The sequence below is a fragment of the Glandiceps talaboti genome, chromosome 5, assembly GCF_964340395.1.
Source record: "Glandiceps talaboti chromosome 5, keGlaTala1.1, whole genome shotgun sequence".
NCBI lineage: Eukaryota > Metazoa > Hemichordata > Enteropneusta > Spengelidae > Glandiceps > Glandiceps talaboti.
In genome coordinates this window covers 2,929,787-2,945,000 of record NC_135553.1, presented here as the reverse complement: position 1 = coordinate 2,945,000, position 15,214 = coordinate 2,929,787, and the positions used below count along the sequence as shown (strand labels likewise).

The window sequence follows — 15,214 nt, the reverse complement described above, 5'->3', positions numbered from 1 at the left end:
GATTTTGTCTGTAAGATATGTCAACAAGCGGTGTGTATTGAGTGTAAGTTACGTTATCACCGACACCCAAAACCACATCACATTCGTGTAGCTGATGTGCATGTAAGTTGTTATCCATTTTAAATTTGATCACTGATTTTTTTCCGTCAATGAGTATTCAGTGAGTCAACGAGTCCGTTCATTAATCAGTCAGTCAGCAATCCAATCCAATCAATCAATCAATCAATCAATCAATCAATCAATCAATCAATCAATCAATCATCCAATCGGAATATCAACCGATTCAATGAGCACATGCTGTTGATAAGCAGATACATGGCTCCGGTGGTAGATAATCTGCAATTTAATCGTATTGACATAAAATGACCAATTATATATATATATATATATATATATATATATATATATATATATATATATATATATATATATATATATATATATATATATATATATATATATATATATATAGGTATACAACAGTTTTACTATGATTTACTATTCTAATAAAAATATCATACATATCCCATAATACGATGTATTCCTGTAAAAGACACGTAAATCCCCTCTTCGAGTCAATAAGCTTAGGGAAAAGATAATTTTTTTAATTCACTAAGTTTAATAAGAATTTAGATGTAATAGGAATTAAATTGATTTCAATCACTTTCCGAATTGTCAAAACATTTACTGAAAAGTTAACATTACATACAAAGTACGTACATGACCTCCTGAATGTGGTCAGTGTCTGCCCTGTCGTCTTTTTACACGAAAAGAAATTGCACAAATTTTCAAAGTCGTTCACGATTAACGTTTTGTGAACGAAGAGATGTAGGACCTTGCATGGGAACTTGCACGTACTGTCAACTGCTTGTATTGTCATGTAATTACAATATACATGTAATAGAAGCAGTAGACAACATTAACGCTGATGATCTTGTGGCAGGAGCTCCCAACACCTACATTTGTACCAGTGACCGTCTTACACTTGCGCTGGTAGTGAAAACATTTACGTGATATTTTAAGCAAAGTCAGTTGTGATATGACAATATGTTATGATATTTCTCAATATATCTTTGCAGCGGTACAGAAAGGATGAAACTTTTGTAAAAATAATGACACTTGGAGATCTATGGTAGGTATGATTGTGAAGTTGTATGTATGTATGTATGTATGTATGTATGTATGTATGTATGTATGTATGTATGTATGTGCGTGCGTGCGTGCGTGCGTATGTATGTATGTATGTATGTATGTATGTATGTATGTATGTATGTATGTATGTATGTATGTATGTATGTATGTATGTATGTACGTACGTACGTACGTGTGTGTGTGTATGTATGTATGTATGTATGTATGTATGTATGTATGTATGTATGTATGTGGGGGTGGGGGGTTAGACCTTATTTTTTTCTCATTCGAACTGACGTCATACTAATGTATATTAAATTAAACACGTTTGTTTCATTTCCCCGTCTTTCTTTGTGAATATTTTCAGTGTTGGGAAGACAACTTTAGTTAATCGTTACAACGAAAACAAGATCATTACACAAGGACAAGCTACCATTGGTGTTGATATGGTCATAAAAACTATTAACATTGATGATCACCTTGTAAAGCTGCAGGTAATTGAGTTGGTGTTATCTTTGTAATTGTAATAATGAACAATTTCATTATGTTTATCTAATTGTAAACAAAAATAATGTGAAACAAAATGTAGTCGACAAGTGTGAGTTAGTAACTCAATGAATTGCAAACAGCTAAACAGTCATGTATGTGTAAAAAAATAAATAAAAGTGTGTCGTTTAGCAGTCAGGAAGGGATTTGCAATAAACTGTGTAACACAAGAAGCACTTGTAATTAATTTATTAACAGTCACAAGTAATCAAATTATGCCTTGTGACGTTTCAATATGGTAGCAACACTGAGATCAGCCATATATGCAAATTAAACTGTGACGTAACGCAGTGCTCCCAAAATTACCATCCCTGTGTGCATAATAACAAAGTAACCTTTTACACACATATCAAGTTTGTTTTCTTTTTATTGAGATACAAATATCGACTTGATCTGTGTTTTAACCATATTGATTTTTAAATAGAAAAAAAAACATAGTAAAGTTGTTTCATTCAATAAAAATACAATACCTCCTACCCCTCCTTACTTTTCAGATATTGGACATGTCAGGATGTGAAAGATTTTTGTCCCTGCTTGACATATTTTTTAAAATGGCCATGGGGTGTCTATTAGTGTTCGATGTTACAAGAGAATGTACCTTCAAGTCATTGGAGTTATGGATAGAAAGATGTTTGACTCACAGTAAATGTAAAGAATTTGAATTCGTTGTCGTGGGAACCAGAGCAGATATGTCACATCGAAGAGAGGTAATGTACTGCCCCTTTCATGTAAATGTTCACCGGTTCTGTTTGATACAACCACCAAAAGAATAACAGAGCACACAGGTATAAGTCGTGTCAGGAAACAACCAGAGATTCTGCAAGGGCAATTCACGGTTATATACCCACTATCTGTATTTGAATCGACCAAATAACCCAGCCGAAAATCGTACATATCAGAAAAGTTAGCATATGTTATTACAGAATTATGAATACATTTCAGCAAGGAATGACCCCAGGGGGTGGTTTATACCCCATGTTTTGAACATGACGACATATGCGCCCGATCACGAGGGTGAACAGTGTCGACGTAACTTGCTATTCAAAATCATCGATGGCGGCTGGCGATTGACTGTCAAATATTATCAATATGTGAATCCCATCTCAGAACACGCACTATAATAGTGGTCTGAGATCCCATTCAGGACTATCTGAATACAACGAATATTGCATTATAGTAGTATTTGTGTCTTAACCAATAAGATCTCTGGTACTAGATTTGTACCATCAATGAGTATTATACATGTAATAAGATGTATGATACGTTGCTGTATTTAAACCAGGCTACCATGCATCATAACTTGATACAAGCTCTAGTTCAACGTTAACGTTTAAATGTATTCCACGAATACAATTGGAAGTGGACAGTACGTAACGTATAGAAGATTGTCACGAGTCTATACTAGCCCATACTCATCGATTGCTTTTGTGGTTTTTAGATACTTAACTCTTTTGAAATTCATTTTTCTTTTCTTTTAGGTTTCTAAAGAATTGGCACAAGAATGGTGTGCGAATAGACACATTCCGTACTTTGAAGCTGGTGTGAATGACGTCAACAACACTGAAGTTGAATTGGCTTTCCTCAGCCTAGCTTCGATGGCCTATCGCAACATTGATACCAGTTATTCCAAAACCCATTGTAATGATATTTCCCATCTCCCGTTTCCATTGGATACAAGCAATCAAAATAATTGCAGCATTTGTTAAAATGTACTTTTAACACGTTAGATTATAAACCAACATCTTACTGAGCAAACCTTTCTATAGGAAACATATATTGCGTAGAGATATACAGGAAACGACTTGGGTGATTGCGAAGATGGTGCGCTCGATTTTGTAAACCCACATTATACTGTTTACATGTGCGCATATCATATTTGATATTGTCATGTAGTCAGGGAAGTATTTCCAATTTCCATATCCATTCCAAGACACGTTAGATCTTAAGAGAACAGACACCAAGCTAATTCCTATCACCACTTTGGTACTTATTTTAATGTTATCGCTTTCGTTTACATGAAATGAAAAGCGATGACATCTTGACTTTGTAAGAACCAATACAACGTGTCAGAGATATATTATAGGACCTAACTGATATAATATGCGTAATGGAATAATTGGAGAACGTATCACGTCCATATTGTTATATAGGCGTTTTGATTACAATTGATGGTGTTGTAGTGTGTTGTGTCATGTTGGCGCGGCATTACACATCGTCGTAAATCACAGCCTCTTTTACGGCACCATCCAAGACGCACCGTCGTAAACCACAGCCTCTTTTACGGCACCATCCAAGACACATCGTCGTAAATCACAGCCTCTTTTACGGCACCATCCAAGACTCACCGTCGTTGCTTCATCAGCAGAAATATGTGCTCTGGGTTGCGAGATATGGTTTGACATCGACACCGTGTATTTTGTTGGCACGAGTGTGGTGTTATAATGACATCTAGCGAGTTACATCATGAATGACAAATTACCCAGTCTGATATTGTGACATATATTGCATTAATAACAGAAAACACTAGATACATTTGTAGTGCAATCACGTTGATACATGGTTTCTCAGAATAATAACAACTAATAAAATCATGTATAGTCTGCCCACGTCATGGTTTCTCTAGCCGTTGCACATGATCAATCATCACGTTTGTACAGTCTGTAGAAAGAAAACTTTCATCGAATTGTTGTACACGTGATCATGAGGTCACATGTTCATCTACCTTGAATACCTATTACAGAAGTTAGAATTGTAACTACGTCACCACCTGTATTTTATTTAATATCCCATGATTCAATGTCACACATTTCCGATCTATCCAACATTGTGAATACGTCTCAGCTTGACCTCTTGTAACCCAGGGTGATAGCGTGAGGGCATGAATTACCGTGTCCTTAAATGACCTTAAAATGTCCCACCGTCTTAGTGTCCTGGCGCCATTTCGTGTGAATACAGTCTCAAATAGCACTGAATGATTTGTCTTCTTTCTTTTATTGTTACTGCAATTTCATCACAGATTGTACCAAAACGTCACGTCACAGAAAGAGCATTGCATTGTCAGCAAAGTGACGCCACAACATGACCTTATAAACGTAATATGACACTGGGTCGACAAACGTGCTCTCCACGATTCTATCCCACAATCCATACCAAACTGCATTTGCGCAGTCGTCGTAGCTGAGCAACGTTGCATCGACGTTGCTGAGAGTGCAACGTTGCACTGGCGTTGCTCTTTCAGATGTTACCCGGATGGATGTCGTCATACCTTCGTCACGTGGTGTTTATTACGGTTTATAAATAGCGATGGCCAGTAGCAGAACCTACATTTATAACCTGTATGTAGCTGTGGATGCATCTGATAATATAGCAGTTGTCTTTTAAGGACTTTGGAATACACGACAGAGGAACGATCAGTTTTAATTGGAGAAGGAAATTTCAGCTCGGCTTCACTTCTCATGTTCTGAGTGTATACTAGATTGTCTACTGATTCTCTCCTACCTGCATACCTTATCGTGCTAGGGCTTCATCCAAGGGACGAAATATTATTATGGCAAGTGAAAAGATGACGTGTGAGAGCAAGGAAGGTTGTTCGTGTCTTCCAGGGTGCGATTGCTGTCCGAAAGAAGGCATCAGGGACTGTGACCGAGGGCGAAAACATACAACTGGTCGTACCAAGGAACCATCTAGCTCCAAGAAATATCAGTCCCATGGTACCTGCCCCTACTTGTGGTTCTCTCATGGATGGGGACGTCACGGACGTGGACGAGGTCACCATGGCAAACATCATCTTAAGCCTGGACATTTTGCAGCTGATCCCGATCATCCTGTAGATGCTGAAAACTCGAAATATAAACACCACAGTCGGCATCACCCTGGTCACCATGGTTTCCATAGTTCTGGGTATGGTCAGTGTCCATACTTTTATACACGTGGAGATGATTCTCGCAAAGAAGACTCTGGTTCCAGTGGTCATGGAGGATGCCCATACTTGGATGCACATCACGGAGCTGGGGGTCCTGGTTGTGACAGTGATTCTCATCACCATGGTAACTTTGGTTTTAATCCTTGGCATACCTACATGATGATGCTCCATCATCATCCATTCATGATGGGAGGATTCCCACATCACGGTTTTGGTCACCCAATGCCATTTTGGCATCCGCCGCCACAGTGTCCGTTCATGATGATGCCCCACCCAAGCATTGGTCATTGTTGTGGATCCAGTGAAAGTGAAAATGACGAAGCAGATGAAAGCGAAGGGAAAAAAGACGAAGAGGAAGAGGAGGAGAAAATGGCAGACTAACCAGTACCTGTTAAGTTGTGAATGACAATATTACATGCAGGAAATCAGAACGTCACTGATAACGCCCCCGTGCGGTCGCAATGGATTTCAAATACAAGTAGCCAAACGTTAAAACAATAAATGTGCATCGTAGAAGTTCGTTTACTATTTTGTTTTTGTATATGTAGTTCAAATGACATTTTCATACATTTTACCCAGAGTAATGAATATATATAGTCGTACATCACTGTATCATCTACTGGTCACGTGACGTCACTATGGATTTAATAACGATTCTAGTGTTATCCGCTTTTTATGAAAATAATACTTTTTTCTTTACCGTATATGTGTTTTTTTAAGTGTTTTCCGCTTTAGTAGAGGTGGATGTTAGCATAATTACACACACAGATAATTAAAAGAAAGACGTCATTTTAATGTTTTGCATTCAGTTTATCGTACCTGATCAGTAACCAGTATTTGCTTTGTATCTCAACCCGGCATCTGGAGAGTATTACCTATTCAGTTGAATACATATGTTCTGACAAACTGCAAACAATTTGTTTATGAAATTTTTTTAAGTTGATTTAGTCAGTAAAAATGCACCAGGTTTATTTGACAGCTGCAATGTTGTGAATTGTGTTTTCGAGTTATAATTATGAACATTGTATCCAGTGAAGTATATGCTGCATTCAAAACTAAATGATTGAGTTTATAAATCAAATTGAAAATTGATCTGTAGGTTAAGACTTAACCTTCAATTTTATTGAACATCTTAACTAGGAATGTCTTAAAATAAGATTTAAAGTTGTTTTGAAATACGTTATGTTATGAAACACTACATGTATGTTTAAACTTGAAATCTCAGCATGAACCCAAAAAATGTTTTATTAGCATACTTTTTGAAATTAATTATGTATTTAGAAAAATATGTATCTGTAGCTGTATTCAGAACATTGTGATATTTGTAGCTGTATTCAGAACATTGTGATATTTGTCAACTTTCTAAATATTCGATATGACTATTAAAACTTGAAGACATAATTGTGTGCGTGTTTCGCATTTTGTACGGTATCCGGTATGTGTACGGTCGAGTGTGTATGTATGACTTTTATCTTGCCTAGGTATCCCTCTCCGACCCTCTAAGTTACTAGACATTTTATCCGCCTTGTGACAACAACATACTGCGAAAACGCAAGAGTCAGGGGCACGACGGCATGGCTTAGAACGGCAAGGTAATTAACCTTAGTTAACCCTAAAATTTGTTGAGCGGCGAGACCATGAATTGAAATCTACCCTTCGATTCAGACATTGAGTGTTTTGATTTCTAGCTGGTATGTTTATATATAGAGACACAGTACAGCACAGCAACACAGTGTGAAGAAACGCTAGGCTCTAATTTGAATGGTATGATCTATGGAGTGATCTATTCTATTCCGTGCGTTGGCGATTTCCAGCCAAGGCGGGCTATGAGAACGTTGACTCAGAACGGGTTGGATTTGTCGATTCTAGTCGTGTACGTGCAGTAGAGGTTGTTGACGTAGAATCGTCACTGCAACAATAACATAGCAAGGTCTCTTTTATACAATGACCAAAATTGTTAGTTATACCTGTTTTGAAAGGAACAAGATACTGAACAGAATACATGCATACAATATGAGTTCACTGGGTCAACATGGGGCACTGATGGAGTAATTTCCGACAGGGCCTTTCAGAAACACAGATAATGGAGCTATTGTGTCAGTGTTAAATAGCATAGTCTTAATGCAAAGTGATGTGTTTCACTTATCCAACATTGCCATTTACAGATGTATTTATTATTTTATTGTCTTCCGTTGATTTTCCCCCTTTCGAGTCAAGTTGGTTTCGATAGATATGTGTATCAGTCACCGTTAGCCAAGATTAGCAGCTGCAGGCACATTTACAGAGTGCGATACTGTCATAAATTAGCCGTGTAATTACCACAGTTGAATGTACTGCTCGTTTTTCTCTGATCTGAAAATAATGGAGGCCCTCTATTGAGTGTTGACGTAATCACAGAGCTGATAACATAAAATGTATAAGTTGATTTTTTAGATTCTGGCTATTCACAATCTAAACTACACACAACAAGCCGTGCGATTTGATCCGTCATTAGAGTGACCCTAGGCGTTTAGTGTTGTAACCTTTAACCCCGTCTGGGGAGGATAATGATGAAAAATAATCGTGATCACCCATTTAGTTCCTTAAATTGCGATTACCCGGATGTTGTACGGCATAAGAACATATATTTTTTACGAAGCTAGCTGTATGTACATACGTGTGTATGGGAGGAAACAAGGCAAGCTCACCCGAACAAGAACTGATGATCACGATTGTTTATTTTCGCAGGTCTCGAGTTTATTTTCGTGGAAATGGACTCTGCAGTTATCGATAAGAAGAGCGGGGATTTTCTTATCTGTCGTACGTGTTTCGGACAAAACGACACTGTTAAAGTTTTACCATGCTTTCACAGTGTCTGTGAGCCATGCTTAGATAAATGGCTGAATAGGAAAAGTCGACCAGCTTGTCCAATTTGTGATTCCATATACGGACTTCCTGTAAGTGAAATCCAAGTTGAGGATGTAGCAACTCGGTTTGCAAGAGCAGTGTCCCTGTCTTCTATCCTGTGTACCGTATGTCATGAAAGCGAAGTGGAACGATTTTGTGTTGACTGTGAAAACAGCTTTTGCACTAACTGCGTTGTAAAACATTGTGGTAGACCGTTTACAGGAGAGCACCACGTCATTTCAATTTGCAATCATGATTTCGAAATAGCACCGATTGATTATGAAAAATCACACACACTGGCCTTGTGCCAAAAGCACCCAAGTTATGCTTTGACATTTTGCTGCGACACGTGTGATGAACCCGTGTGCCTCGAATGTGCTTCCACTTTCCACACCGAACCAGGCCATAGCTGCCGTTATGTCGTGAACCGTGAAGTCGACAATTATCACCATGACAATCACCCTGGTATTCCAGCTGACCATCAAGTTAGACCCCGGTATGACGCAATCGATCATGGTACACAAAAAGTAAGTGTCAAATTATGCCGATTTGAATTTTTTTTTTATTCTGCATCCGTCTTGAATTTTGAACATGCCATGGAAAGAAAATAACCTAGATTCACAGAAATCACTTGCAGTGTGAAAGAACAATTGTCACGATACATTTATTTAATTCAATATTAAACACCAATATTTTAAAAAAATGTGACACAAATATACTATATTTACGAGAAAAAAACAGAGTCCTAACACGAAGTAAAGTTATGTACGTAGGCATATGTTGACTTTAAAATCTGTCTATTATATGCTTGAAGAATCCACCAATGTTCTATTTATGTAGAGTAACAGCATCCCTACCACATCATACAGTGACGTAATGCAACTATGAGGTTTTGTAGTTTATACACGTACACCGACCTGGACAATCTAATTATAATACAGAAGAACATCGACCTTGAATACAAATGACATGATATGGGTCTTGGTCGGTGTCTGGAGGTCTTGCACCCATCTCAAATTTCTTTGAAATTTAGAATAGAAATTTTAAACTGCATTTATGTCTCATAAGTTGTCAGCGGCTGGCTATTGTGCACTAGCTTGGTATATTCTAAGTTGTACTCGTGTCAGTAGAAAAATGTCTTCATGGATATGATGTCCTCGCGATTAAATTGAGCATGCTCATTGATTGGTTGGTTGATTGATTGATTGATTGATTGATTGATTGATTGATTGATTGTGCATTCATACAGGCTTGTTGAACATGTATTGCGCCTCCTGTTCAGAAACTTCAATTGAAAACGTTTTACGAAATACACCTGCTATTGATAACTTAAGATTTGATGTTTGTAATTGTATATATAAATTCACAGACAATATCAATGTCTTGTTTTTACTAACCCGATAATGCTATGAGTCGTATGAAACTCAGAGTTTATAGGAACTTTAAGTTTGTTGTTTGTGGAAAATATTGAAATATTGATGTCACTAGACAACACAATCCATTTTGTATTATTTAGAGAAAGGATATCTTCTTAGACGATGGACAAGAACTCTTATTGAAGATAGTGTTAGTAGGAAACATTGGGTAAGTTTTATGGTCCGAGTAGCGCCAACTTTGATATAGATACGACGAAATCCATTGCCTTTCACGGTCAAATACTAATTCTATGGTTATTGCTAGCTCTTATGTCAGGACATTCCTTAACATGAAGTGTCTTTTTACCTGTTGTAATAGTATATTATAAAACGGGTATTCACAGATTGTTTATTATATAAAAACATTTTAGTAAAATTTGCTGGCAGTCACTATAGTGAAATTATTTGCATCGCACATTCATGGACTGTTATTTTGGTATAGAAAACCAAATAACACATACAGTGTGTATTAGACATGATGATTTTGTACAAATTGTTTCCCCATTGTTAGTACAATTGCTTCACTTTTACACTTTTAGTGCAACTGTTTCAAAATATCTTAGATTATTTTAATTTTCAGTCTGTTCGTCATGGACATTTTGATGACAAAGTTTGATGACACAACTAGTTTCCTTCACCACGATTTCTCAACTGAATCTAATTTTGTTTTTCAATCATTACACTCACAAGTGTTGGGAAAACAGCGTTAATGGATCGCTACATCAGGAACAAGTTTGAACCACCAGGCAGAATGACACTCGGTGTAAACGTCGGTGTCAAAATTATTGAGATAGATGGCTTCCTGGTCAAGCTACAGGTGGGTAAAAGTAGCCTAGAATCACAAGTCTATGGGTAAATTAGCTTTCACTCCTCCCCACTACGTGACCCTTCACATTAATACTGGTGATAGCCAAAATCTCCACACGAACTGTATCCTAAAGCGTGGTAAAGATGGATAATCCAAATAGTTTCATCAGGCCTGGGTGGCGTGGGGGTGAAAACAATGTTTCAGATTTCCTGAAGTGGATGACTGTGAGAATTGACTTTGAAATACAATACTATTTATGACCTACATTAAGCCTGTCTGCCACATATACACTTGTATAAAGTTTCGTAAAATAATCTACATTGTGATCCGTAAATGTTGATGGTATCAAATTAGACATATTATGGGCGTAATTATGAAATAATTTAGTCCGTGTTGAGAAACAACTAGAATCAACTGAAAGACTATCCAACAACTCAATGGGCTATCTGTCCTTGGTCAGATGATATCCAACAAGGGCGAACACTGTGACTATGCGTCGTGTATTTATGGGCCCACAGAACAATGTTTGGGGTCTCGCCAAGGTCAGACCGGACACTCCCTAGAGGACAATGATATAGTGAAGATGTTTTTGCATTCAGAAATGTTTAGTGACTGTCAAATATTGTACCACAAAAACACACATAGTATCGTTAGGTTCTCGGCGTCAATACTATACTGTACATGCAAACTCATGAGTCAATAAGCTAGTGTAGCTAATAATCCACCACACAGAGCTGTCCAAATACCGACATACCTATTGGTACTTTTATTGTCCGGGTAACACTATGCATTATCAATGGACGGGGTATCATCGTCTACCAATGCACGTGACGCTAAGCCATACGCTAACTCAAGACATTAATCTTTCCAACTAAACGGAAACATATTTATCACTTCAACAAAAGTTACTTTTAACGGAAACAATAATGTATACAAATCAGATAGGGAAATATACAGTCAAATTTACGAAGTATGATAGTGTTTACAACGACTATTTTCATTCTCGAAGTGCCCAATGCTATTCGAAGCGTCTACTCAAAGGACGCATATATAGACAGTGAATCTATTGCCTGCGGTTTTATCGAATTTATTTTCGTCTAATTTGTAGGTTAGGATGATATACAGTCATTTGTCAAACACTAATAAGTTGTGACAGTTGTAATTACTAATATAAAATTTCATTTTCTTCCATTTACGTGTACGTCGACATGCCTAGTCCTAGGACTAGAACAACATACATATCCCACGCTTTCACGGTGTGTCTGTTGAAACGGTATAACCTTGTGACCCGATTGATTTGATTTATTGCCAGATATGGGAGATAGCAGGCCTTGAAAAATGCGGTTCAGATTTAAGCCAGTCATATTTTAAAGACACCAATGGATGTATCCTTGTATTCGATGTCAACAATAAGGCCTCTTACCACTCCTTAGAACGACTGAGGGACGAATGCTTGATCTACAGTGGGTGTAAGGACTTCATCGTAATAGGAAATAAAGCAGACATTTCAAATCGAAGAGAGGTCAGTTGTCTTCAGTAACTACTGCTCTCAGTCAAATAAATATGTAAGACAAATATTCGAGGTAGCCGTTCATAACATCCAAAACATGACCCGTTCATAACATCCAAAACATTACAGTATGGTATATTTTATTTGACATGAAATAATGTAAGAAATACATTATCTGTAGCCAAAAACATCATTTGCAAAATTAGACAACCATGACAAAACATCTGCATAATATGTTAATAAAACACAACAAAGAAAACAAATAGTACAAATTTACATATACCAATAAAAAAATGGAAAGGTGCCCCCCCCCCCACCCCTTAACAAAAAAAACAGAGCATGTATATGTGTTGTTTCTGAACGCTGTTAGGCATCTTGCAAAATGTTTGCCCATAGTTTGGTGAACAGGCATTTTTGTTTATTTCGAAAACAGACTAGACACAGTTGCATATGGGTTGGAAAATTATGCTGGGAAATAAAAGCCTTTGATAATAGTTTGGTCAAAATCCATGGTAATGTCACGTGTCCGATGATAAGTATAATTTATACAAAAATACACAATCTATCGCACATTGCTGTGATAATTGATACTGTCAAACTGTAATAGACCGGACATTTACATCTGCACATGGAGATTTCACTGGCCGTCCATCCGGTCACGTGATTACCACGGGATCATTACTCACAGCATACCTTTCCAGATTTATGGTATTGATTACGTCATAGAAAGTATAAAAATAACTTTACGTTTAACATTGACACAGAGTCAGAAATTATCTTCATGTTTAATATGAACTCGGAGTTCAAAACGATTTGCTAATGTGTAATATGAACCGATTTAGTTTTATGTTTGACACGTACTAACCCAGAGTCTAAAAAGATCACAATGAACACAGGTTCCAAAAATACCTTAACATTCTTCCAGTTTAAAAAAATATCTTTTAACCGTAGACGTTTCAGTCTCTCTCCAGTGTCTGTGGTTTAACATGGACCTATAGTTCAAAATTATATTTATGTTTGAAATGAACTCAGAGCTCCAGCTCCAAACATATCATTCATTCTTGTAAGCTTATAAACGTTTTTACAATGATATATTTCATTTTTTGCGAATGTTGACAGATTGTAATAAACTAAAGAGCGAACGACAGTTGTAAATTTATATTAACTTTCTAAATTGAAATTAGAACAAATGGACGATTAGGCCAAGTAATTGATGGTACATATTTTCTTCAACGATATGGTGCGTAGTAGTAATCATTCTTCATCTAATGTCACTTTTCTTTCATGATAATACATTAACTGGTCTTACAATACACTGTTGTCGATTTATTATAATTGCAAGCCATGAATATGTTCTCCACTTTAGGTTGCCGTGGAAACCGTTGAAAGATGGTGTAAAACTGAAAATATGACCTACTTCGAGACGAGTGCTGCCTACGAAGACGACAAGGACCTTGAAGCGGCCTTTCAATCCATTGCCAAGAGGGCGCTGTCGCATGGCTATAGAGTGAGGAAGAAAAATATGGAAAACGAAGATGATTCCGAATGATCGAATAGAATCTGTAAATATTGGTATTTCTTGTGGCTACTTCATCGAACTTTTCAACCAACTTCTTATATCTATAGATCTAGTTAAAATTAAAATTCAAGTTAGAAGCCGTCTAAAGGCATGTAGTCGATTCAAACTATGTGATTCTAATATTAAATATCAAGAACTTTGATGGCGAGAAATCCTATACGGACAAACGATATACTTAAATAAAACAACTAATGTTATACTTACATTGTTTCAATGGTCTCATCACCACTCCAGGCCAATCATAGCAGCCATGACTAGAGGAATTTTGAATTCTTTATGAAAGCGTCAGACTAGTACACTGTGTTGTTTATGAAAAATTATCGACATGCTTTTATAAGTGTATTGCAGGTCACATTAACCGCCAATTGCTGTACATAAGCTGCAGCAGTATTTCTGATTTTTTGAAATCAGAAATAATGAACTCGTTAATCAGTGAAGGCTAACCTCTAGGACCGATTAGGCGTCCTTCAACTTGAAGACCGCTACCGGTGGTGTTATTAGGACGGATATTAACGAAACTCTTTCCAGCTTTAACAAATTGTTCACTTATTGATTTTTAAATATAAATCTTTCTTACAAAATTATATATAATCCTCATGTTATCTTTTTACTTTCGCTTTAAATTGTCAATCTTTGGTTTGAGGCATATTATACATTAAAATGTACACGTCATTAAAATGTACACGTCACGGTCAAGGGGAGAGAGTTGAGATTCATGTCTACATATTAACGATTATTTTCGAAGATTTGTGTTACATGGTGTAAACACTATTTTGGCATTGCGTACTTGATTAGAATCGAAAGCCGGTTAGCAATGGAAACTCGGTACACGAGACTCGGAGCTAAAATATCATTTACGGCAGTTATGCTTAGAGTACATGCAATATATTTTTTTTTACTTTTTACAACATCACTAAATAGTACTTACTATTAGTTCCAAGAGGCTTACTTTATGATTAGCCAAGATTTAGAATACTTAATTAAGGCTAAACCTACTTATGTTTGAATTTGCATTATAGATATTGTAAGCGATTGCAATCGACTGAGGCTAATAAAGTGATATAATAAGCTAACACTTACTTTATGGCGTGATTTTGTATCTATGTACATGTCTGTCTGTCTGTCTGTATGTATGTATGTATGTATGTATGTATGTATGTATGTATGTATGTATGTATGTATGTATGTATGTATATAGATTTTCCCCAGATTCCCTTCCAAATATTAGATCACGTGACCTTTACTTTGAAATCAATAACTATCTTTCAGCTACATTTGTCCATCAACTATCATCACAGGTCAATGACCTTTATGATAGAAATAGAATGTGAGATAGCGTGACATTAAAGATCTACGTCATATATATGTATTAACTAAAGAGAACTTGATACACTCGACAGAGTAATCGCTTGGTGTA

General features: G+C 36.7%; 2 protein-coding genes across 2 annotated transcripts in view; both read left to right on the top strand.

Moving 5' to 3' along the window:
• The window catches only part of LOC144435173 (uncharacterized), a 5,684-nt gene extending 836 nt beyond the window's left edge, over positions 1-4,848 (top strand). The window contains exons 1-5 of the mRNA XM_078123746.1: positions 1-102; positions 1,080-1,132; positions 1,499-1,625; positions 2,172-2,384; positions 3,156-4,848. The exon at positions 1-102 is cut by the window's left edge and continues 836 nt beyond it. Coding sequence (XP_077979872.1) covers positions 1-102; positions 1,080-1,132; positions 1,499-1,625; positions 2,172-2,384; positions 3,156-3,383 — 723 coding nt within the window. The 3' untranslated portion in view covers positions 3,384-4,848. The remainder of the gene's footprint in view (positions 103-1,079; positions 1,133-1,498; positions 1,626-2,171; positions 2,385-3,155) is intronic.
• Positions 4,849-7,116: 2,268 nt separating this feature from the next.
• LOC144435593 (uncharacterized) lies at positions 7,117-14,860 on the top strand. Its single transcript, XM_078124181.1, has 6 exons — positions 7,117-7,191; positions 8,327-9,012; positions 10,002-10,069; positions 10,591-10,717; positions 12,021-12,230; positions 13,585-14,860. Exons 2-6 carry the CDS (start codon positions 8,350-8,352, stop codon positions 13,765-13,767), a joined length of 1,251 nt encoding a protein of 416 aa, XP_077980307.1. The 5' UTR covers positions 7,117-7,191; positions 8,327-8,349; the 3' UTR covers positions 13,768-14,860.
• The last annotated feature ends 354 nt before the right edge of the window (positions 14,861-15,214 follow it).

What these genes read in the sequence shown, in the direction of transcription:
- LOC144435593 (XM_078124181.1), top strand. Translation starts at nt 8,350, where the DNA reads ATGGACTCTGCAGTTATCGATAAGAAGAGCGGGGATTTTCTTATCTGT. An exon ending in GTGTTAGTAGGAAACATTGG is followed by an intron (nt 10,070 to 10,590) that starts GTAAGTTTTATG and finishes TACACTCACAAG; the next exon opens with TGTTGGGAAAACAGCGTTAA. An exon ending in GCTTCCTGGTCAAGCTACAG is followed by an intron (nt 10,718 to 12,020) that starts GTGGGTAAAAGT and finishes ATTTATTGCCAG; the next exon opens with ATATGGGAGATAGCAGGCCT.